The 25211-nt window shown below is 48.1% G+C and overlaps 6 protein-coding genes across 6 annotated transcripts; 4 read left to right on the top strand and 2 right to left on the bottom strand.

The window, feature by feature from the left end:
* Positions 1–30: 30 nt before the first annotated feature.
* On the top strand, positions 31–5673 carry FSST1_010807 (nucleoporin subcomplex protein binding to Pom34-domain-containing protein; the record flags this gene model as incomplete). The annotated part of the gene is made up of 4 exons (XM_083233875.1): positions 31–101; positions 191–1103; positions 1151–4288; positions 4339–5673. The coding sequence occupies 4 exons, from the start codon at positions 31–33 to the stop codon at positions 5671–5673; spliced, it is 5457 nt and encodes a 1818-aa protein (XP_083080503.1).
* Positions 5674–6221: 548 nt separating this feature from the next.
* FSST1_010806 (protein transporter TIM9) lies at positions 6222–6612 on the bottom strand (the record flags this gene model as incomplete). The annotated part of the gene is made up of 3 exons (XM_083233874.1): positions 6222–6407; positions 6468–6537; positions 6605–6612. 3 exons carry the CDS (start codon positions 6610–6612, stop codon positions 6222–6224), a joined length of 264 nt encoding a protein of 87 aa, XP_083080502.1.
* A 3712-nt stretch (positions 6613–10324) lies between these two features.
* On the top strand, positions 10325–13497 carry FSST1_010805 (Rho GTPase-activating protein; the record flags this gene model as incomplete). The annotated part of the gene is made up of 3 exons (XM_083233873.1): positions 10325–10466; positions 10721–10876; positions 10934–13497. The coding sequence occupies 3 exons, from the start codon at positions 10325–10327 to the stop codon at positions 13495–13497; spliced, it is 2862 nt and encodes a 953-aa protein (XP_083080501.1).
* A 422-nt stretch (positions 13498–13919) lies between these two features.
* On the bottom strand, positions 13920–16025 carry FSST1_010804 (protein GPI10; the record flags this gene model as incomplete). Its single annotated transcript, XM_083233872.1, has 3 exons — positions 13920–15323; positions 15379–15609; positions 15819–16025. The coding sequence occupies 3 exons, from the start codon at positions 16023–16025 to the stop codon at positions 13920–13922; spliced, it is 1842 nt and encodes a 613-aa protein (XP_083080500.1).
* A 1736-nt stretch (positions 16026–17761) lies between these two features.
* Positions 17762–19132, top strand: FSST1_010803 (ornithine-oxo-acid transaminase; the record flags this gene model as incomplete). The annotated part of the gene is made up of 2 exons (XM_083233871.1): positions 17762–18235; positions 18293–19132. 2 exons carry the CDS (start codon positions 17762–17764, stop codon positions 19130–19132), a joined length of 1314 nt encoding a protein of 437 aa, XP_083080499.1.
* Positions 19133–23688: 4556 nt separating this feature from the next.
* Positions 23689–23895, top strand: FSST1_010802 (uncharacterized protein; the record flags this gene model as incomplete). Its single annotated transcript, XM_083233870.1, has 1 exon — positions 23689–23895. The coding sequence occupies one exon, from the start codon at positions 23689–23691 to the stop codon at positions 23893–23895; it is 207 nt and encodes a 68-aa protein (XP_083080498.1).
* Between the last annotated feature and the right edge of the window lie 1316 nt (positions 23896–25211).

Below are 25211 nucleotides of genomic sequence, written 5' to 3'. Positions count from 1 at the left end.
GCCACTGTCGCCTTTTTGACGCTCTTTGCAATGGCGCCGGTGGCCGATCGCATATATTTCCCCTCCCTAGAGCAATGCCTGACTGGGGAGAGGGTACTGCTGTAAGTTCTATAATCCCATCACAAAGTATCCATCTTTTGCGGCTATCCCTATGTAAACAAACATGTATTCTAACCGACTACCTACGCAGTTCATGGAAGCTTATAGCAACTGCGCTTTCCGATAGCTCTGGCCAGAGGACTACGAGCTCTGCTGTTATCGATTTTTTAAGCGACGACTATGTTCACCGTCTTCTTGAGGATCCTGCCAGCACCTTCGCACCCGCAGACGAAACTACCAAAAAAGATTTTCAAACAAAAACAGCACCGATAAACGTGCCCGCCAGCTCGGATGGGCGACCCGATATCGAGTCGATCAAGAAGGATGCCGAATGGCTCAGCAAGAATGCCAAAATCAACCTAGTTGCAGCTCTCCGCATCGTCGTTATCGAACACCAGTCTCGCCCAGCTCGCCATCTTAGTGGCCCACTATCATCGCAGGATGCAAAGAACTTGCAGGAAGCTGCCGGCCTTCACAATGGCCAAGGGTCGGGATTCCTGTCAGACTTGGGCTCAGCATCTGCGTTGGATGCTGAGGAGATATGGGCCGAGTTCGAGAAAACCGAGACGAGACAGCGACGTCTGTTCGATACATACCTTACCGAACGCCGTTTCTTTATGATGTCTGCGGACTACGCCAACTCTATCAAGCTATACGGGAGACTACCTACCTTTGCCAATGTCGATCTCGACCTGGCCAAGACCTACCGACTGACTTTGCCTGCGCGTGACGATGCGGAACCCCTACTGCCTACATATCTTCAAATTCTGACAGATTCCATGAGCCGCATCGAATCTGGCCTCAAAGCTATCACCGACGAAAAGTGGGTGACGGAGGAGGTTGAAATTGACTGGATACGAACTCTTTTAACTGAAGCTGTTCACGCCCTGTCCGTTGTGTTCCAGATAGTGGATAGTTTTGGAGACGAGTTTGCGCCCTCGAGTGCTGTTAATCAGTGGTTCTCGTTGATGGACGTCTACAGATTCTTTGACGCTGTTCAGCCGGTATGCTCAACTCGAATGCTTGCATGACTTTTACTAACTCACAACAGATCCACGAAAGCATTGCTCCATTAATTACGCCCTTGAAAACACTATCAGTCGCCGTGTCTTTGATTTTACTTAAGCCAGCTCGCTCGCTAACCTATCTTTCCGAGAGAGAGGAGGATGCGACTCAAGCCGACACTACCTACGATACATATCTTCTCTCATCCGATGTCCTCGAGCAAGTTCACAAGAGTGTGCTTAATGCAGCAGATGCCGACTCTGAGAATGCTTCGCCTGTCATATTCGCCTGGACATTGCTCCTACATCGTATGAACGTATCTTATCAAGCCAGAACGGAAAAACGAGACAACTTGCTGCAACAGAATGCGCGGGAGACTTTCGAGGCTGGAGGTGTGATCCGTCCAGTTGCAAGGCGCAACTCGGCAGGGAGCATCTTCTCCATCGAATCCTCAAAATTCGACGGCTTTCTTGAAAATGCGACTGCTTCCAAGGATCTTGTTGTTGTGGAGCAGCTTGCATCGGCGGTCACAGCTCAGGGGCGAGTCTTTGATGTCATATCCAATATGGCATCAAGCCTAGGCCCCTCTGATGAAGGCAGTATGACCCCTTTGCTCAGTTCTCGACTTCGCAACGTGTTCCTGGAACTTCTCAAGGTTTCCTACCCCATTGTTGGTTACCAGTCAGAACCCATAAGTGCCTTGCTTTCTGTTCTTAGCGCCGGCCGAAACTACTGGGATCTCTCGTCGAAGGAAAATCTTTCCGAGAAGCAGGATATCCTTGCCTCCATGCTCAACGATGACCTCGCATTGGAGTTTTTCTTCCAGCAAGCCCTTGACAGGTACCCTTACGAGTTCATGCCCTTCATTACTCTCTGCCGAACACTTGCGAGCGCTACGAGCCTTCGAGATAGCGAGCGGTCGCAGATGATTCTCAACCTTCTTCGGGTGACACCTACACTAACATTTGTTCTCCCTGACCACTTTCAAGATTATGAACTCGCACAAGAGGATGAGAATACAAACACTTTCTGCCTGCTGCAGGACATCCCTATCATCTCATTATCCCCCTCGTGGCGCGGTAGGCGTGCCGAAGATGATTCGTACAGAATACCCGCTGGCACATATGGCCGCTTTGTTACAGATACAGGCAGAGTCGTCTCAATGGAGTACCCTCACTCGACGATTTCCCTATTGGGTCGGCGACTGGAGATCAACTTGATGAAGGAGGGATATCAGTCTGAACTTGGAATGCTCCAAACTGAGGAAACAGCCGAAGTTATCTCTCTGTTTGCGACACTCATTCGTATGGAACACTTGAATGCTGCTCAAGAAGATACAAGCGGAGCCCTAGTGCTTTCGGACAACGATATTCTTTCCGAGGCTAAGAAGCACATCGATGCGGGTAGTGGGAGGGATCTGTTGACAGTAATCTGTGACACAATGGACTATTATATGCAGGTCGACCTTGCAGAGAGTGAGGATGTCGTTGTGACAATTCTTACCTCTTGCATTCAATTCTTGGACGCGGTTCTGCCAATTTACCCCAGCAGAGTTTGGTCCTATCTTTCTCGCTGCGAGCTATTGAGTTCCGAGTCAAGAGCTGGTAAGCTCACCAAGGTTGTGGGTAGCCTCGATTTAGTTCAGGAGAGGCTTGACTTTTTGTCGTCTTGTCTACGCCTGTTCGGCAATCTGATTGACACTGCCATGACTTCAGCCGTTCAGCGTCGAGCTGGTATTCAGACTGCCGGCAGAAGCAAGTCGGACTTGAACCCTTGGCTTGGTACAGCCGATAAGGTGCTGGCAAAGGTCAGTTATGCGATTGCTCAAGCAGGAGTCGATATTTTTGAGAACACATCCACTTGGAGATTTGCGTCTGATACTTGCCGCTCATCAATTCTTCGAGACGTCGTGCCTATTTTGCACAAAATCATCTCGTACAGCTATAGCCTCGGCGATTCGTCTACCTCGGAGAATCTGACTTCTTGCCTTCGACCAGCCGCCTCCTATGTTATCGACTGCTTTGTTTCGCCCTCGACTGGGTCTCTTCGTTTCCAGCCTCTCTTATCTTCCCTAATTACAGCATTCACAACGGCCGATAGCACACTTTACCCAAGACGTGTAGAGATGATTCACTTACAGCTGAGCGCTGTACTAGAGCTATCGGCTACTCTCTTGCGGGTTGCAAATTATCTTGAGCAATCCTCCAGCATGATCGAGACCTATCTGTTCAAGAGCTCGACCCTGCTCGCACGTCTGTGTGCAGCATCCGACCATTATCGCAGACCTACAATGTGGCTTCTAGAGTCTTTGGTTGTTAATGCTGGCAAGTCTTCAAGCGAGCCTCCTTCGCTACTCGGTTATCTTGGACCTCAAATTTCCAAATCTTTCTTGCAGCTTCTGTCAACTCTTGGAAAGCCATTCGAATTAAGAACCGAAGTCAAGGCAACTTGGAGATTCTTCTCTGCTATCCTGAGAAACAGACAGCAGTGGATGTCTAACTGTCTTCTTACAGGACAAACCCCAAGAGAGGCGATGAAGGACAAGAAGAAGACTGATGTCTCTTCCAACTCAGTATTCGCCACAGGACTTGCCAAGCTTGGAAAGCTGAAGGATCTTGAAGTGAGCGAAGCACTAGTTATACTCGACTTCGTTGCCTCGGCTCAGAACTTCTGGCCCTGGACGGTTTTCACACTGCAAAAAGACACAGCGTACCTGGATGGTCTCAGAGCATATGTTCGGGAACTCAAGCCATCCAACCTTACTGTGAAGAGTGATCCTGTTCGTGCCGGCTTCGAGGCAAGACTGGCCGCCTACGTTGCTGAGACATTTGCTATGCAGCTATACCATTCACGACATCTTGGCAATTCCGATAAGTTGGCAAAGAATCTCGTCAGCGATCTTGACTATTACCTTCGTGACGGAGTTGAGGTTGGAGGCTACAACAAGTCTTTGCACAACAATTTCGCAAGGAACTTTTCGAACAAGTACTCTGACTGTCCCGTGGATTACTTCAAGCGAACTGCCCTTGAGCCACGAGAATTAGGAAAGAGCTACTACTACGACCTCGAGCGTGCTGATGAGATGCTCCGGTTTGACCCTGGCTGGAAGGCCCGGAAGGACGATGGCTTCAAGGCAGAGATGGAACGCGCAAACATGAACTTATCCCTTGTCGATGCTCAGCTTGTAAGTTGACCCTTCCCATCTCCAGTCACCCTAACTAACTGTATAACTAGGCCCTTTTCCATGCTTGGGAGTTCCTGCTTGTTGAACTTTCTACATGCCTGCCCAAGAACGACACTGTTGAGAAACAAATGTTGCAGGTTGCTCAGCAATGCTTAAATGCAAACCAAGGCATTCCTGGGCCTGAGCATATTTTCCTCAAGTTGGTTGAATCCCGGGCCAACCTCGCTCTTGTGTTGATTCAACGACTTGTCAAGTCTTCTGTGCCAGTGAAGGACATCAACCAGCTTCTTTCAACTCTCGTTGGTACGATGAACGGAGTCGAAGAGCCTTGGGGATCCGAGTCTATCTCGTATTATCGTACCCTGCTGAAAGCCCTCTTCGTCACTCTGCGCGCGTACCACACTATTGGTAAGAAAGAAACCCAAGATGTGTTTGAGGGAACCACAGTGACAGTTACGCAAACTGTGTTGAATGTCCTCGACCGCGTTGTTGGCAGAGGTTTCCGCGCATTAGTTAGCCTGGTCCACGACAATGAAACCAGCGTGTCGCCGGAAGACCTTGGACTACTGACAGCCATCCTCCAAGCATGCCTCAGCCTGCCTAACATGGAGCAATCACAGACCCAGGTTCTCAACATCATGGCTGAGCATCAAGTTCTCCATGCTGTGTCATCCCTCTACTCTTGGGCTGATAGGCTGTCTGACCAAGGTGACCCCATTTATGGCGAGCTGAGTATGTTATTCTTGCTTGAACTGTCTACTCTACCTTTGATTGCGGAGCAGATGGCCTGTGATGGAATTCTGAGCAACATTCTATCAGCAAATCTGACAAAATTTATGCTCAAATCCAACATTTCCCCCTACTCAGATTCTCCTGTTGTGCAACGCTGCTACGGTATCTGGGCCAAGGGACTACTTCCTCTGATGTTGAACTTGCTTACAGCCTTGGGCGCTACCATCGCTCCAGAGGTTGCCTACGTGTTGAACCAGTTCCCACACCTGTTGGAGGCAAGCGTGGACCGTTTTGAGGCACCAGGGGCAAGCCGTACGCAGTCTCGAGCGTCGCCTCACTACCTGACGCTTGTGGCTATTTCTGAAGTCCATTCTCTGGCTCTCCTCACAAGAGTGCTTGCTGCTCTTCGCGTAAACAACAACCGGGATATTCCGGACGTCGAATGGGATTCAGCAAACCTTCTTGAAAACGTCGAGTTTTGGTTGAGCACAAAGAAGCTGCTAAAGGAACGACTTATGCCTTTGGGACAACGAGAAATGGATTGGCGGGGTATGAAGCCCGTCGCCGGAGCATACGATAGTCTTTTGGAGGAGAAAGCTGTGGCTCAACTGGACGCCATCCGGGATGTGCTGGGCGATGAAGCAGAGAATTGAATTTGATGAAAGTTTTTAGAGAAGAAAATAGCGATTATTACCGAGATGTATAGTACCAGTAGTATCTTAGGTCATTGGCGTTGGAAATGGGTCATGTGCATTGCGCAGAGGCATAAGAATATTATCTGATTAATTTGATAATGGATGGCTACAGCTATTGAACTATGCCGATTCACAATACCGTATTTTATCACAATTGTTATGTTTCAGCATGAGGGCCATGTTTGAACTATAAAATAGCAACGACCAGCGAGTCTTCCTATCGACTTTATGACTGAAGGAGAAATGGGTCATATTTTCATTCCGTGAAGTAGCTAGATCCAAGCCCAACCGTTCATTTCTATACCCCATTATAATGTAGAAGTACAATTTGGCGCTACAGAAAACCTGCGGCGCCCGATATCATCGTCGTCGTTTCATCCCCTTCCGGTATCATGGGAGACGGCCTTCCAGTATACTGACGCCATAAGAGTAGATCTCGTGCGGAGTTTTATGTTGGTATATCCTTGTTCCTATTCGTACACGCCGCGATTCCGAGTTTGTCGCGCTTATTTGTTCATCTGAGCTGTGAGCTGGGCGTTGTGCTCCTGAAAGCGGTCGCTGATGCGCTGCTGAGAGGCCATCCACTTCTGGACGCAGCGGTTGATGCAGCCGCTTTCCCGGTTGGAAATAGCCTTGGAGGTGAAGTCATCGACGCAGGACATGAAGCAGTGCTCGACAAGACCGCCGAAAGCCTACATGACGGTAATCAGTATTGAATTGGTAGGGACGATTTGTCTCGGGGATAGACGTACACCCATAAACTCCTTGACCTGGCGCTTCTGCATGCGCTGCTCAAGAGTGCGCTGCTCGGCGGCTGAAAGCCTGCAATTGAAAAGACATGGTCAGTATCATGATCGGCCGGAGAGTTTTCGAAAGAGCGAGAGCGTACATATCCATTTTGGCGGGTTAGGGGTGGTGATGTGGTTGATAAATTAGAGGTTATGAGGCCGTTGTGGTGGGTTGACGTCGATGTTGTTGAAATTTTGACCTTGTACCCGTAACCAGGATTGAGATAAGCAGCACAGAGCTTGGAAGGCTCGGCTTATCGGCGGGATCGCATTATCGTTTTACCCCGGATTGGTTGAGCTTAAGTCTATCCGTACACTACCGGACCATGACTTTACAGCTACAATTCTTTATGCATCTTAGCCACGCACTACGTATATTGTCGAATCAATTATGTAACTTGTTGTCTGTTGTATTTCACCCGTGCAGTATATTTTGCTTTCCAACGTGCTGTTTTCTCTGCTTCTTCTGTTCGGGCATGGCTTGGTCTGACGTAGCCAGGTATCCATGATGGTGGAGATCTACTTTTCTCCAACCACCAAATAAGAATGGCCAGCCTGACTGCCTGCAGACTTGACCTTGATGCTTTACATCTATTCTTGTCTTTTTCAAGATGATTCACACGTAATGTGTGCTTAATCATAAGAATATCGTTCATGCGAGAACCTCCTCGCTTAGTTACCCCTCACCATTATTTTGTAGATCAGAAGAGCCAGCTCGCTTACAGCCCACCACGTACTCTAGTCTATCCGGCAGCTGGGTGCCTATCAGGCTATCATTAAGCCCAGCTGACCAGTGATGTATACCGAGAGAGGAATGTTGCTATTCTTGTGTGTATTTTCACTTACAGATGGCAAAATCTTGAAACACTGATCGACGCGGCATCCCGCTGACAAGTGCTTTCTCTTTTCGGAACTGGATGAGGCGCAGCAGCTGGTGAGGGATGCAGCAGGCGACTTGAACAAAGAGACTGACGTGTGATGCTGCAACTCTTTGACGTAGTTGGAGATAACGTTGGGTAGTAGGGCCAAATATGGAAACATAGCGGCAGGACCCTGATTGTCGATGATTACGTACAGCACTATACTATCCATGTGTTTATCAATGGATGGTTGCAAATCATTTGACGACTTGGCTTGATCCGGGTTATTACCCAGATTTCATTATTTTTGCTGCAGTTGCACAAGAGACAAGGCAAGATTGGGATATGCACCCTAACTTGTTAGCCCAATATCGAAACAAAAAGGTGGTCCATTATCGAGAGCCCTGTAAATCAAGATCAAGCACCTAGACACTTGGAGGCAGCCAACTACCTACAATCTAGGCACCTGCAACTGTAGTCCATGGTGTATTTCTTTTATGTATCTACTTGTAGTGCCGGGCTCCATTATCATGATCCATAGGAGTTGGGTCGCAGTAGTGGTTTCAGTTGGGGGGCCCTTATTTTCTGCGAATGTGAGTGACTCAAGTGCGTGATAAGAAATGCCAATCTCAACGGACAACATAGTATTTTGCATTGTGGACGTTGGTGAATCAAGAATATACTCCAAGGCATCTGAGTTGAGCTGTGATCGCCGGTCAAGTCTCGTCACTGTGGAGAGTCCAATCCCTTGCCGGCCGTCGTAGGGCAGGACAGAAGAAAACAAAGTGATCAACTTGATTGAGTTCCAAGCTTGGATCCTGGTAAATCTATTTCCATGTCCATATTTGTCCACGACGCAATGGCATCAAAGGTGGATACTCTAAACTACTTATCTTTAGTTAGTACATATTGCTCAGCACCAACACATCCACCAAAGAATAGCATCCGCTTGCAGCAACTGTCCCCTCAAATGGTTCTCCATATTCTATTGATTGAACATACAACAGTTCTATATTGAAGAAATCAACGACTGCTGCTAGTACCTGAGCAACTGGCATTGTACCCGTGCTGTATTCCACGTTGCCTGCAGGAGTCATGCAGCTGCACTGTAACGGTAACGACTCAATGATAGTGATACTCAACCCGATATCAACGGAAGGCTGCATTGCAGTAACAATTGAGTTTTTAAGTCAGATTCAAAGTTTACCTCAACCAAGTGAATCGTACCGTGCTGTGCCTGAGCTGGGTCTGAGAATGGCACAGTAGCGCGCCAATGCAATGCAATGCATACATCATCTTAGTTATTAATCTGTCTCTCGTATTCCTCCCTCTCTCTCTCAATCTCAATTTCAACCTCAATCTTCCTCCTACCATCATCCCTGCTTGTTTTCACTCTCGTTCTCACTCTCACTGTCACTCTTGCTCTTGCTCTCACGCTCGTTCATTTGTTTGGTCACTCGCTTCCATCCCAACTCATTACAGGTACCCAACGCAATTCGCTTGCCCTAATACCTCAAGCTCCATCACCATCGCTTGTGTATATTCGGTTTCAGTGTAAACACAACCAAGCACAGCGAGCGTGGTCAGGACTTGTGTCTGTAGCCCGTACTTTTGTTAGACTCACAACAAACCTCGTCCATTCGCTTAAAAACATCCGACGCCTGAAAGAGACCTGGCTATACTCTGTAGGTATTTTGCAATTAAGGAACCTACGTCAACTTTACACGAAACAAGAAGTTGCCTTATACCCTTACCACTCACTTCCACAGCCACCACCTGCATCTTTTATCGGTGGGCAGGCCAGTTCTATTAAAAGACGGCCTCAAATTATTACTTGCGAATTCAACATCTTGAATTCTTGCTTTTCGGACTCGCTTCCGTTGATTCTCGCTCAACGACAGGGCAGGGCTCTATTAGTACCTGACTCCATCCCCTACACCCTGGCCGGTCTACTTTGCAACCTCCACTATCTCACTTACCCTTACCCTTCTCTATCTTCCCTTTGGTTGCCTTTGCCTGCCTTGCTGCTAGTTCAAGACCCAGACCCAGATCCAGCCCAGACCAAGTCATCCACAACACGATATAACACAGACCAGCCCACTAACGCTACGGGTACCTACAATACCTGGTCTGGTCTAGAGAGAGGTACCTAGCTTTTTGGCCCCCCCAACTCCAAAGCCTCCCCCGCCTGACATCAATTGATTTGGATAGGTTGGATTTGTTTAATCTTACTCCCTCCCGTTCGTTGTTGATGCCACCAACTGTTTTTCTATTGCTACAGTACATCTCACTCCCTACCATACTGCGAAAACGCGATAATCATCAACCTGAGCAATCATCTACGGTGTCGACCCCTTCAAGGCGCCCTCGCCTCGCATCGCTTCTTCTCTCAACCCGCTTTATCAATCACCATCGCTCTCCTTTGCCTTTGTCTTTTCCATTCTTGCTTACGCCAGCCTGTGCCTCAAGCCAAGGAAGGACTGGATACTGTACCAAACCAAACTGAACCAGCGCCTAACGCCTTGACGCCCTACCGCTCTGACGCCCTTGACGCTACCAATCACCGACCGATCTGTCTCATCATACACTGGCGCGCACACTGTTGCCCTCGACTCCCTCGCTCGCTTGTTTGAGCTCCCCAGCTCGACGCCTTGGTTTCTAGCTTCTGATCTTTAGCCTCGCATCGTGCCCTTCAGCCCACCGTCGCCTATCGGTTTTCGATCTTCTCGACCTCCTTCCGTTTCTTTGAACCCGGTGTTCCTCCACAACACGATCCCGGGTCACCGCTCAGCGCACCTTGCCGCATTCTTGACTTCGACCTCGAATTCGATCGAGGCTGAGGCCCAGCCATCGTGACTCTGGCAACTGGGCCGGCCCAGCTGTAGCGTCCTTCGTCACGTCACCCTCTCCTTCCTCTTCGAAAGTCATCTTTTTCGCCTCTGGCATACTCAGCCGTTCGCCATGACGTCCGCCGCTTCGAACCCTAACCAGGCTAACCAGCCGACCCTTCAAATCAACAGTGCAGCCTCCCCGCCTAGCAAGCGCGATCTCAAATCATGGTGGAAGGGCTTCAAGCTGCCTTCAAAGCATCAAGAACCTCAGGGTATGGTTTCCCCCCTCTCACTGCTTCCTGCGCAACACTGCCGGGTTTCCTTTCAAGCTGAATCGTCATGATACGGCACGGTTTCACTCCTCGGCACTTTTGTCGCGATGCGCTTCACTGCCGAAGTCAAGTACTTCTGTAGATTGCTGCCCTCTCTCACGCCTGTCGCATGTGTAATGCCCATGGTCCAAAAACCACTGCGCATACGGCCGACCCCCACTTCTTGCCTATGGTCTCTGACTCAAACACTTTAGAAACCCGACCACAAGGCATCTTTGGTGTGCCTCTACGACAAAGTATAACATACGCCAATGTTGCGATCTCACTCATCGATGAAAAGGGACAAAGTTACATCTACGGCTATGTTCCCATTGTCGTCGCAAAATGCGGCGTCTTCCTCAAAGAAAAAGGTTGGTTGATTTGCCTGGAGTGGCCGACAGGGTAAAAATGCTGACATTTTGTCCCAGCTACCCATATCGAAGGAATTTTCCGTCTTAGCGGCTCGGAAAAGAGGATAAAGGAGCTAAAGACCATATTCGACTCGCCCGACAGATACGGAAAGGGTCTCGTCTGGGAAGGATACACAGTACACGACGCTGCCAACGTTTTACGACGATACCTTAATGACCTTCCTGAGCCTGTCGTTCCCCTCGATCTCTACGAGAAATTCCGCGATCCCCTCCGAGGCGCAACCAAGCAGGCTGTAGGTGACGCAGAGGGTCCTCAGTTCGTGGAGAACTTCAACGAGAAAGCCGCCATCATACAGTATCAGCAGCTCATCACTGAGCTGCCCCCTCTGAATCGACAGCTGCTGCTCTACATTCTTGACCTTCTCGCAGTATTTGCTGCCAAAGCAGATGAGAACCGAATGAACTCACAGAACTTGGCTGCCATTTTCCAGCCGGGCATGCTTTCTCACCCAGCACACGCCATGGCTCCCGAGGAATACCGACTGAACCAATGCGTTATCATCTTTCTGATTGAAAACCAAGATCATTTCCTCATTGGCATGCAAGGCACTGCTGCTGACGAAAAGACCAAGAAGGAAGTGGAGTCCGGCAGCACTCCTAGCGGTCCTCTCACCCCGCAACCCGCTAGACAGACAAGTTTGGGCCGATCAGCATCCAACGCGAGCGCCGGTGCCAATAGCGTGCGACGAGACGGCAAGCTTCGCAGGAACCGATCCGTGTCGTCACGAAACTCCAGAAATGACGGAAGCTCGACACCGAACAGCCCAGCCTTGACAGCAACGCCAACAACAGGTGGTTTGGCTAGGAGCAATACGGTGCCATCCAAGAAATCACCTGCTATTGGCGCTGGACGCTTTCAGCGAACCGATGGCGCAAGCCCTCGTTCCGGCGCTCACCTTGAGCCTTTGACTCAGGTCAATCCCACAGAGAGCGTGGCAGAATCTCCCCAATCAACACGTTCGTCAGAATTTGCTCATGGTGGCTATGCTACTCCAAGCAAAGCCCCAGTAACAGGACGAAGTCACGAGAGGCTTCTTGAAGTGCCGCAAGAGTCTCCCACTCAGCGGAATCTTACAAACATTTTTCGTTCAATTCCGAACACCGATACTGGAGACAAGAGGCAACCTAACAAGCTAAAGAAGAAAAGAATACCTGGCAGCTTGAACCCAAGTGCACAGAGCTCTGTTGCCTCGTTGACATACCAACATGGAACGTCAACATCCCCGGGACACGAGCTTCCCAACCCTATGGACCATCAGCAGCAATACGATCCGGAACCACAGATCATGCAGCAGCAGCCCACTCCCATCCTAGAAGACAGGCATCAAGAAGCGTTGGAACAACATCAACACGAGCAGCATTTACAAGAGGGGATACATGCGCAAAATGCTCACGATGCTCAACTCGTAGCTGCTCCTTTGACGCAGCAGAAGAGCGACGTGTCATCGGAACATACTCCACGAGTATCCCAAGCGTCATCGAACCAAAGCCTGCATCCGGATAACACATTGAAGTCGAAGAAATCACCGCCGACATCTTTGCATTCATCCTTTAACGAAGGATCGGACCTGGATCAAATTCTCGACGAGCAGTCAGTCAGCACATTCGATCAAGCAGAGAGAGAAAAGAAGAGACGCTGGCGGTTATCAAGAAGTAGGAATGCCGACGGCGGCTCATCCGCAGGTCTCACCTCGCCCCGCCTCGCCCTTGGACAGAATGATAATGGCGATGTCAGCAACTTATCAATCTCCAGTTCCAGCCACAGACCCCGAAAAAGCGAGAGCTCAGATCGACCTTACATGGTTGCTGAAGGGCACGGCAGCTTTGACCAAGGCAGAGAGAGCGATTCCAAGGGTCCCATAGGATGGATCAGGAACAAGTACCGTGAAGCAAAGGAGAACGCAGAACAAAGGAGGGCTAAGTCTCCTCCTCCCCCTGATCGCCCTGGCTTAGGTGCTTCGAGCTTCTCGCCTCCGCCGAAGAACATGGATGTGAACACGGATGAGCAGCCCGCCTCACTTGCAGCCATAGCAGCTGCCCCAGCGGTTTCCACTACCAATGCAGCGGCGCCACTATCTACAGGAGCGACAGCTCCTCAGACTGCCACGGTGTCAATGGTACAGCCCGAACCTACATCACCTACCCAGCAGCAGCAGGTGGAAACTCAATCATCGCCTGTAGCCCAAGCTCAGCTCGCAGTCCAACCTGTAGCTCAAGTACAAGAACGAGCGCCCCCAGTCCAAGACCAACCCCAATCCCCCACTCAAGCTACGATGGAATCACCAAAGCCCCATGCTCAGAAGATCAGGTCCATGCTTGACGTGGACACACCCCCGGTTTCGTCACCATTGCAGTCTCCAACTTCGCCTTCAGCTCCCACCTTTATGGCCACGCAAACGCAGGCACAAAAAGAGTCCGAGTTACCAGCAGAGTCGAAATCACATGAGGAGCCCGCTGAGGCTATCAAACAAACAGCTGTGACATCACCAGAGCAGCTTGAGCATCCTCATACTGAGCAGCAGCCAAAGCCAGAGGCAGGAGCAGAAGCACCGAAACAGTAGCAATAGCAAAAGGAGTCGTTTCAGTTTAGGCAGAAGGAAAATTAGGAGTGATCGCAAAGGTGATACCAATGTACTGGTCTTTTCTTTAGTTTGTTTTGTTGGGAGAATGAGATGGAAAGCATCATGGATAGTGGAAGATGGGCTTATCGACGAGACCCTTCTGACCCCTCAACCACCCTTACAAGTCGATTACATACATGTAATGTAGCAAAGTGTGCCAGAGAGCTTTATTTCGTTTAAGCGGGTGGAGGAGTTAGTCATGGAGTACAGGTCACTATCAAAACGATATGGAGCCCAAACATGTGCCAGGGCAATCGATATGTTTGATTAGTAGGAGTTCTATTTAAACTACAACTTCCGTTCTTACAGTACATTGGAAAGAAGTGTACACTACTCTATTTTAAAATGTGAAAGACTGTCTCTCACAATTCCTTTGTAGGGGGCGCCTTGTCATATACGCCAGTGTCCCAGACAATTATTTTTCCTGACCGCCGCCAATCTTCATTGAAAAGACCATTGAAACCCTTCCAGACAGGCCGCACCTGACTCAATCCAAGAGATTGCGCTTCGGGGGTTTGGATGAATTCTTGAAGCCATGGCTCGATACCTTCAAAGCCAATGATATGGCGAGGAACAGCAAGGGCCTTGGCCGGATTGAATAGCTCAGAGGTGAGAAAAGGGATAGGGCTATCATAGAATCGATCAGCCTCGTCGCGATAGTTTTCTCTCTCGGGAGTGTTTGGCTCAGTGTGAAGAGGAGGCTCGCAGGTGAGAGCATAAGCTCGTAGACCAGGATAGACTAGGTGTGAACGCCACGGAGTAGAGTGGCAAGGCATCAGGAATAAAGCAAAGAGTTCATCCTCATGCTCAGGCGTGGCAGAGAAGTGAGAGGTTTGGGCTAGTGCAACAGAGTCCGGATGGATGCGCTCGTACTCATGACGGAGGTAGGTGAGGACATCAAGTGGAGCTGGCTGGTGGAAGAAAGATAGGTAGCCTGCGAGAAAAACATTGACTCCAAGGGCAATAAAAAGGTAGGGCTTGTTGCGGATCTGAGGTCGCGGACGAGGATTGTTGGTGGTGGGACTTGGCTGGGATGTGAAGAATGAGGCAGCGTAAGGAGCAGCGAGTATACTGAGTGCTGGGAGGAGAGGATAGATGAAGCGAACTTCTTTGTGTGTGATGAGCGACAAGGCACCAATAGTTGTGAAAACAGTATAGGCCAATGTTTTGAGCACATTGGATTGCTGTGCCGATGTGGCATGTGCAGATGGCTTGTAAAGAGCAGCAACAGCAAACGGAAGGCTTGTGGTGCAAATCAGGGGGAGTCCCTGGAGGAAATAATAGTGCCAGGGGCTACGACCATAGAAGACGGCGAGGGCCTTTGATAGGTTGAAGTGAAGAAAATTGTAAGCAGGAAACGTCCAAAAGCCAAAATAATGACGGTCCGAGGTAACGGATATGGCTAGGATCAGAGAACCGCATAAGATGGCCTCGCGAATCAGTGTGAAAACTATTGAAAGACTAAGAGGTGAAGGTCCCTGAAATGAGATTTGGGTAATAGTGAAGAGGACAATAGTCGTCCAGATCAAGGCGTTGGTGGGTCGGAGAACCACAGCCAAAGCTGCAAGACAAAGAGAGGCCCGAAGTGACCAGAGATTCTTGAGAATAGGGGCAGATTTGGGGTTCTCCTTGGTCGTCTCTGCCACGCCGAGAAGCTCCCAGGGCCAGTAGTACATGGCCATAACAGTGAGAGTCATCTCCAGAGAGTTGGAAAAGGTTCTTGTGGAGCAGTACCATTGCCAAGGGTTGAAAAGTTGCAGAAAGAGCTGTATCCCGGTTATGTTAGCTTATGGTTCTGAGATCTCAAGTGTAGAAACTTACAGCAAAGAATGAGACATTGCTATTGGCGCCGTAAATAGACACGGCCAGCTGCCAGGTGTACCAGTCACCGAGCCCAGCAATTACAGCTTGGAGAGCTTGGGGTGCAGCGACAAGGATGGAAGCGCGGAGGATTCCTATGGGGAGGATATGGCTGGAGATGAAATCGGCGACGAGGTAGACGCCTGCGAAGAGAGCTGGATGAAGAGAGGTGCGAAGTTGATGTTGCCATTCCTAATTTGATAAGGTTAGATGTGATACTGAGGGTTTGGTGAAGTAGAGACGCAAGGGGAAAGTGAGTTGCGTATCCATGAATTGGCTTGGTCAACGGTGTAAGTGATGTTGACAGTTGTCGATAACAACATAATATTTCACGAAAATGAAGAAATACAATGACCTTAGTGACTGGAGATACCTCAATAAATGCAAAGAAAATAACATACCCATGTTAACCAAGCACCGCTCTGGGATCCAAAAGCCAGGTTCCAAGCTGGCTCAAGAGACTGGAAGAACTCATCTGGCTGGAAAAAGGTGCCTATCCACCAAGCATTGATGAGACGAATAACGATAATGTCACGCAGGAAAACCGATCGGTTTCTCTGGTTCCGAGCTTCATCGAGAACCTTTCTCGAAACTGTTGCGGACGACATGTCGAGAATGATTAGTTGATATAGGCCTTCAGCATAGAAGAGTACATCGATGATAGGGGAGTATCGAGACAGCTTGTTGTTGAAAAAGTGTGGCGTAGTCCTGGATGCAAGCCACATCCACCGCCACAATCCTGATAGAGATAACAGTGTCAGTGTTAAAGCAGCAGTTTAACAAGAGTTTCAAGATGTAAAGGACAGGCGACAAGTAAAGACGAGTGCTCGTTCTCAATTGGACTATCTATTAATCTGTAGTTATGGCTAATATAATTCGCTGTTAGAACTGGCAGTCTGGTTATCACATTGTAAGATATTATAGCTGATATTTTACTGCTGTTAGAGTAATTAACTTAGGTACAATGCACTGCAGAAATAAATAAGCAGTAGGTTTTAATTGTACTTGGAATAAATTTCCTACTGCTATGAGCATTCATGGATTATGAATTAATATCTTGTAAACTTGAATTTAGGCGGCTTAGGCGGAGTTAAGACCACTTCTGCTGACATATATGTGTCAGGGCGGAACTGGCGGCATCTAGCGGTAAGATGGAAGCTAAGGATATACATCGCTTAGACACTTCCATTTTAGGGAATAACATTAACCAATTCTTTATCTGATTGATCCATATATCAATTGACAGGTTGGGGGTCACATGAGAACCAGTAGCTTGTTACTTAATAGAAAGTAAGTAACACCGAGAGATGGCTGTGGATGTTTCACAGCTACTGACGGTAATAACTGAGACAGCTTCTGTTTTCATAGTTACACATACAAAGTTTATACCTCTGATTGCAACCATTGTGCTATACTCTTATGAAATTCATTCGTTTTCAAAACAGGAACCAACTGTAGTAACAAGAGAATGTCTATTGGTCATCCAACCTACAATAAGCTCGTCTATAAGCCAAGCCTGCATTGAACCCTTGTCAGGTGGTTCCCCGTTCCCCTCACCCCAGATTATGCCGTCACTGGAACAAGTTAGTCAAGACCTGCTAGTTGGCAATTTGGAGCCTCTTATCTCTTGTGTGTATAGACTATGGAGAAAGAAGATCCCCCTCTCCTCATGATGGATGCAAGTTGTCTCCAATAAGACATTGTCGGGAATTTAACGTTACGGCGTAGACTTTTGAGGCTGCGAATAAAAGTGAGTTTCTGGTATGAAAACGGAAAGAATACGTACTTCCTCTTCTGTAGACCAGATGTCTGGGATTCACCTCCACGTCCTTGGCTGTAAGCGAACCCCTCTCTTACTTATCATGTCATGACAAGAAAATACAAGACAATTATCAACTGTAGACGGTCAATTCGGCCGATGGCGGTAAGTCACCCGCCCAGTTCCGCCGAGCAAGTCACCCAATCAGAGTCCTCACATGTTCAACTTCGCAACCTCACGCCCGCACACTCCCACGCTTGGTCGCTCACACTTGCACTTAAGGGTATAGTGTCGAACAAACAACCGGAAACCAACACTCAGAGTATTGTAATAATTACCTAAAATCCAATTCTATCGTCTTCCTATACCCGCTCCGAGCCTCCGTTTGCCGACCACTGTCTTGACGCCTCCGGACCTTAAAGAGCAGCCATGTCCTCCTGCAATGCTCAGTTGTTCTCTTCTCTATTCTCTTTATTCATCTCTCCAGCCAGAACAAGATCAAGTAATTTGATAAACTACAAATATCCTCACTTTACTTGAACAATTGCTCAAATCATAACAACAACTCCCCCCTGACGTCACATCATGTCTCCTCACGCCGAGAAGTCTGTCTCTCGGTTCCATGCCACCTCCACCGAAAAGGCCATCTCCATCGAGGAGGAGTACGCTGCTCACAACTACCACCCTCTCCCTGTGGTCTTTGCCCGTGCCGAAGGTGTCAATGTCTGGGACCCCGAGGGCAACCACTACTACGACTTCCTCTCTGCCTACAGCGCTGTCAACCAAGGCCACTGCCACCCTGAGCTCATCAAGGCCCTCACTGAGCAGGCCGGTCGATTGACCCTCAGCTCTCGAGCTTTCTACAACGATGTCTTCCCCAAGTGGGCTGAAAAGGTCCGAAGCGTCTTTGGTTACGACATGGTTCTGCCCATGTGCACTGGCGCCGAGGCTGTTGAGACTGCCATCAAGATCGCTCGCAAGTGGGCGTACAAGGTCAAGGGTGTTCCTCAGGAGAAGGCCTGGATCTTTGGTGCTTCAGAGAACTTCCACGGCCGAACTGTAAGTCCAATCAACATCGGCAACAATTGCAAGACCCCATAAGCTAACATATCCAAGATGACTGCCATTACCCTGTCAGTAGACCCCGAGTCAAGAGAGAACTACGGTCCCTACGTTCCCAACGTCGGTGCTTTCAACCCCACCACCGGAAAGCCCATTCGATACAACAACATTGCCGACCTCGAGGAGGTTCTCGAGGCTCACGGCAAGGAGACTGCTGCTTTCATCTGCGAGCCAATTCAGGGCGAGGCTGGTGTTGTTGTTCCCGACGACGATTACCTCGCCAAGGTCCAGGCTCTCTGCACCAAGCACAATGTTTTGTTCATCTGCGACGAGATCCAAACCGGTATTGGCCGAACTGGTCGCATGCTCTGCTCTCAATGGGCCAACATCAAGCCCGACCTTGTCACTCTCGGAAAGGCCATCTCTGGTGGCATGTACCCCGTGAGCTGCGTTCTCGGCAGCAAGGAAGTCATGCTGGTTGTCGAGCCTGGCACCCACGGCTCTACCTACGGAGGTAACCCTCTGGGATCTGCTGTCTCCATCCGCGCCCTTGAGATCATGGAAGAAGAGGACCTCACTGCCAAGGCTGAGAAGCTTGGTAACATGTTCCGTGATGGTCTCAAGGCCCTCAACACTCCTATCCTCAAGGTGATCCGAGGAAAGGGTCTCCTCAACGCTGTTGTCATCGATGAGTCCGCAACCAACGGTCGAACTGCCTGGGATCTTTGCTTGCTCCTCAAGAGCAAGGGTCTATTGGCCAAGCCCACTCACGGCGATATCATCCGCTTCGCACCTCCACTGGTCATCACCGAGGAGGATCTCCAAAAGGGCCTCAAGATCATTGCCGAGGCTATCAAGGAGCTTCCTACTGTCGCTCCTGCCAAGCACCACTAATTATGATGCTGGGTAAAAATCATGAGTCTTGAGCGCAAGCTCTAGATACGACGGAAATTGGGAAAATGGCGTTTGTTATTTTGGTCAAGCACCGAGTATCATGCTTGGAAAGCATAGCAATACGATGTACGTTCGAGATGCATAACAAGAGGCAATCCAGCACTCTTGTGGGCGTTTGTGGGATTCCATGTCGGCTAGGTAGCCTTGAACGAGCTGAATACCCTGATGAATTGAAATTGTTAAATGAAATTATTAAACCAAGGTGCTTGTATTCGATGCGTATGTGCATATCTGAAAATCCTCGAGATATGTGGTTGTAGCTATACTCCATCATGACACGATAGAACCGCGTCACAGTAACCATCCCCAATTATGGCATCTTTTGCGGCGCAAACAGTAACAGTAGATAAATGTGATAATCGCCAGGAAATGATTTGCATTTTATTGACATTTGCCTAAAAACTTACACACGAAAATGATACACTGCTATAGCTTACGGCAAGCAAATGGATCAACCATGAGATAGCCATCCCACCATGAGACAGGTAGCATGTAGGTAGATAAATGATCACTAATGTGACATCACACAGACAGACAGCATCTTACTAGAGTGAACTTGCTGAAACTGTCCTGGATTTCCTCAGGTTGATTACTGTGTTGGTGATAGCTGACTGTGCGGTTTTTTAATATTGCTTATAGCGTTGAGTCTTTTCCAAGGATTATGATGCTGTTGTTGGTGTCAAAACATACCATATTTCCTGACTCGTCACAAGGTATCTCACCATGAAACATATTAATTACATCTTTACGCATACAAGTGAAGGGTTAGTCCACGACTCGCACTGTTTAGAATTATGAGCAAGTTTTATTGTTAACTCTCGCGTAAAAAGAAACAAGCCTAATTGCAAGTACATACATCCAAAACAACCCCGTATTCATCGGAGCCGTATTTGCCGTATGGTGGACCCTGAAACACGGCGCCACGGGAGCCCGATTCACGGCAAAAGGGCCGGAAGAGAGCCGCCGATTCGACGGATCAGATTGTGTTTTGGTGGACGGCACCTGAATAGTGTAACCAAACTGTTTGCCTTGGATGGTGGCTTTGACTTTGGGGATTATGCACTGTACTTGAACGCGCGGTATGCTGTATTGGATGTGGGAATGTGGAAGAGTCACTATGGTCGAATTGGTCTGTTTGCTAGGAGTCTATACCAGAGGTTGTCATGTATATAAGCGAGGTAATGCTAGAATGTGTTTATCAACCATCGAATTTGTGCGTGCGGTTGACGCTTGGGTTGAGTCGTCAAGATCATGTGTTGACTACAGAATTCGTATGCTGAACATTGATTCTGGAGCTTATCGAGTGTGTATTGCACTCTTAGATTTTGTTTGCAACCTTAGGTCTGATCGAACCGTTGATTCTGACCGCATCGCATGTCGTCATGATGGATAAAAGAGACATGACTTCAGAGTGCCATCGACAAGTGGTATGAGGCTTGCGACACTTCCAACTCTCCAGTTTCTCATCGTCAAATGCCGATAAACAAAACATCCCAATCCATGGTTACCCGGAAGAACGTTCGCATCGCGGCGAAAGTACCGTAAGCTCGAGGCTTGACACCGAATCGTCGTCGGCCATGACTTGTTCCTTTTTAGCCCCCTTCTTTTTAGCCTCCTTCTCTTCGGCCTTGCATCGCCGACAAGTGGAATAGATTCCCCAAATGATTATGGTCGCCACGACGCCTCCTATTATCCATTCCTTTTTCGTGGGCATTTTGCTTGGTGGGTTTGAATCCAGAAGGTGAGGTTGGGGATGTGTTTGGTCTAGAGGTACGTTCAGTTAGGTTCGAGGTTGAGGGGCTTTGGTCGAATGGCGATAGAATAAATGCAGATTCAGGTACGTACCTGTTTATAAAATACTCATATATCTGAGATGGAGGCTTTACTGCCGTGGTATGAGGTTGCGATGACATGGAGTTGATGAGGGGAAAAGGGATATTGTCACAAGGAAGTGGTCGAGTCAAGTCAAGTACAGTGAGCTTCATGGTAGAGATATACTTTTAGGAGACGAGAAAGGAACCGAATAAGATAGAAGACTGGATGCTCAACAATACTGAGTAAAAGTTTGAATCATGCCCTAAAGATGTACCCTCTTCCTTCCCGCGTATCGGATCCCAATTATAGCCAAGGACATACCAAGCCAGAAAACCTTCGATAGTCGACTATTGGTTTGAAAAGAACCTCTTTCGACTTTTAGAAAACACTTGAAGCTTCTTCTTCCCCTGTCTCTGTCGAGGGCATGTTTGTACTTCTCGTGCTCGCTTACGGGTTTGATACCACCGTCAGTTGTGAACTTTCCATGCTGTCCTGGAACTCGATTGATTTGGTCAAAAGACAAAATATAGACTAGTATACAAGGCCATACCATAAAGGAGGGTGCGGGTGAGGAGGGGGATCAGGAGGAGATTTTGAATGGTCTGGATGGCGAAAAGACTAGAACAACTGGGACCAGGAATTTCTAACTACAACAAAAGAATTCATCTCATTCCTGACTCAAAAATCAATTTTGAAATCCCCCCCTTTTAGTAGAAGTTAGAAGAAGTTCGAAAGTAGGTGATTGTAAAATTGGCAAGGGCTTTGGGACTACTTACTTCTGTCGCCCATCTTTTTCCATACCATGACGACCGCGGGGATAAAAAGGCCTAAACCGCAGAGCCACCAGCCCCAAAGAGCCGGCAGGGTCATGGTTTGTGGTGTAGCTGTGGTTGTGGTTGTGGTTGTGGTCATGATGGTGGCGATAGTGTTGGTGTTGGTGTTGATGTTGATGTGGCGATAGATTGTTGTTTTTGAAAGGGGAGAGGGATTGTTGAAAACAGAAAATTGTGAAAGTGCGTCAAGATTCCTAACCAAGGGGGGTCGATATGACTTTTGTTGAGGTCCTCTCGAGAGAATAAGTTCAGCCTGGGGCAAAGACACTCCTCAACTGTCCACCTATTTCGGTCCTCAATTCTAAGGCACTCTTCTAGGAGAGTAAGCCCATTTGTACCCACGCCTGGTGAGGTATGCAGCGAGAAGAGCAATACCAACAAAGCAAATGATTGCCGTGGAGTTGGTGGAGAAGTCCACGATGCTTTTGGCGGTTTTATCCATGCCTGAGTAGCTGAGTTGGTAGAGTGAAGGTGTTGGTAAAGTTGAGGCTTTGAATGGGACCAGAAAGAAAACAGAAGAAACGTCACATAATATACCTAGAATCGGAGATGAGTTGAAGGATTGGGCATGCTTTGGTAGTTAAGTTGCCAACAAATTATACGATTACCCACTTAGACCTTGATGAGTTCTCATGACCACTGTTCAGCTGACACGAGTTTTATATTGACTTTACAGCTTTGAGTAACGGAGCGATTAGAATCTGCCCGCCTTCACATCCGAGAGGCCACATCACAACCCTTGGGCATTGATTGGCAGAGTCTTTCAACCGACTTGTGCATATAAAGATGGCATCTTGTCGACAGTTAAATCTCTTTCCTTTTCTCTCTACCAAAAACCATATTTTCACTCACGATCTTTTCCAGACTGCCTGGAAATACACACACTTTCAGACATGGATCTCAAAAAGCTTGTCATCCCCCTACTCGGCGGAAGCATCTTGTTGGCCTGTGCCTGTGCTATTAGTCACAGAAAGAAGCACCCTCTTCCAGAGAAACCAAAAGATGGCTCGGAAGAATCTTAGTCAAGGATACTTTACCTCAAGCTTCAGTCTTTGACTCATACGTTACCCCTTTATCTCCTTACCTCGAGCTTCAATCTTCAACTTTACCCCTTGATCCTTACTCCACACAACAGTCGAACATCTCTCTCGCTATCATGAGCACATCACAAGAGGCTTTCAAAAAATTGCCTTTCTGGCAACACGCGTTTTACGGTTCCTTGGGTGTCTTTGCCATCGTCTTTGCGAGTTGGTTTTTTCGCTATGGGTTTAAGAGGGCTCCCACAAACGCCGAACTCAAATAGTATGTACTGACAAGACTTTTTTGCTCTTTTATCATCTTACTGACTCTAACCAGAAACAAAAAATCGACGGAGTGTCACCCACCATCAGTACTTGACAGAAGACGACTTCTTTGGGTAACGACCGGGTTTATTGCAATTGGGGAGATGCAGGGCTTGGGGGACGGAGTTAGATGGGAGGAGTGTAGTATGGTAAAGGACTGATGCTTGGTTATGTATCACATGTACAGATCGAAGATCGTGTTCGGGAAAAAACGAATGTGTTGGAACGGAAGTCTGAGATCCGTAACAATGCTATTTCTTTGAATCCATTGACGAAAGATTCCAATTTTGCTACATCATGATCTCTGTTGATATTGATTTAATTCAACTTGAGCTAGCCAGATCTAAAATATTGCCCGGCGGCAAAGCTCATCCAGTCTCTGTCTGCCCTGCGCGTCATCATCGCATTCTGTGCCATCATCAGGTTCGCTCCCATATGGTGCCCTGACTGCGATGCCATCATTTTCTGTCCCATCGTGCTCTGCCCCATCGAGCTCTGTGCCATCATGTTCTGTCCCATCGTGCTCTGCCCCATCGAGTTCTGTGCCATCATGTTCTGTGCCATCGCGTTCTGTGCTATCGTCATGCTCCCTGACATATGGCACGCTAATGGTGATGCAAGAGCGCTTGGGATCCCCGACATCATGCTCCCTGACATGTGGCACGCGAATGGTGATGCAAGAGCGTTCGGGGCCCCCGACATCAAGCTCTGATTCTGACTCGCATTCATGGTACCCGTATCCATGATCTGATTCGGTGCTTCATCTTTCTGTTTGGATCCGTTAATATTGCTCTCAATAAGTAGTTTTATCCAAGTACTTGCCTTGGCCTCCGCTTCTTTCTCTTCAGGTTCTTCTTCCTTTTCAGGCTCTTCTTCTTTCGCGGGTTCTTCCTCTTTCTTAGCAGAGGCTTCTTCGTCACCCTTGGAGTCTTTTCCCCTGCAACAAAAATAAAAACATAAGCCAAAAATGATAACGATGAGTATCACAACTCCTATCACGGCTAGTGTCCCGAATGCTGAAATAAACCTCTCGGGTAGGTTGTTGCAGGGCGGTCTTCTTGAGTGGTATCCCCTGCCCGAATCGAAATCGTACATCTTGTTTCTCTTGTGTGATAGATGCGTTCGAAAATACAAACTGAGGGGATAAAGGAAGCAAGCTTATATCTTCCGGGTCTGACTTTCTAAAGTGTAATTCAAAGTTCTAAGTTTTTAACTTAGATTCAGATTTAAGGCTTCATATGTGTACACCTGTAACAATTCTATTTCTTTGAATTCACTGACGAAAGGTTCCAATCCTGCTTATTCCACTATGATCTCTTCTGAATGTACTTGATGTTGATTTATTTTGAGTTGGGCTAGCCAGTCCTAAATGTCCCGGTCGTAAAGCTCATCCATTATCTCTCTGTGTCGAGCATCATATTTTCCAGAATATTCTTGCGCGCTGTTGGTGGTGCAATGGCGTTCCAGGTCTGTAATTCGGCTCTTCGTCTTACTCTTTAGATCCGTTAATATTGCTCTCAATAAGTTGTTCTATCCAAGTACTTGCCTCGGCCTCCACAGGTTGTCAGTCCTACGCAGGCGCTTCTCCCTCTGCGGGTGCTTCTTCTTCTGCAGATGGTTCTCCTGCAAATGTTTCTTCTGCAGATTCCTCTTCATCTGCAGGTGCTTCTTCCTCTGCAGGTGCTTCTTCATCCGCGGGCTTGTTCCCACAACAACAATCAAGACATGCGAACGTAGCAAAAATAAGGAACAGCAATATTAAAAAGGCCCAAAATGGTTGTGTGAACACAAAAGCACAGATGATTTGACCAATCCTGCGGAGGCTCAGCTTTTCTTTTGAGGGTTGGGCGTCCATCTTGTGTCTTTTGTGTGGTACACGCCTACATTCGCAAGAGTACGTAGGCTGTGAGGGATAAGAAAGTATGCTGTATTTATATCTCATGGGTGTGACTTCCCAAGGGTAATTCAAAGTTCCAAGTTTCATTCAGATTGTAGACTTCATGCGTGCATACCTATCATATGAGCTCT

The sequence above is a fragment of the Fusarium sambucinum genome, chromosome III (assembly GCF_050947815.1).
Source record: "Fusarium sambucinum isolate potato_lamoka chromosome III, whole genome shotgun sequence".
In the NCBI taxonomy this organism is placed as follows: Eukaryota; Fungi; Ascomycota; class Sordariomycetes; order Hypocreales; family Nectriaceae; genus Fusarium; species Fusarium sambucinum.
Note: the sequence above shows the minus strand (reverse complement) of the source record. Positions and strands in the feature narration are given on the sequence as shown.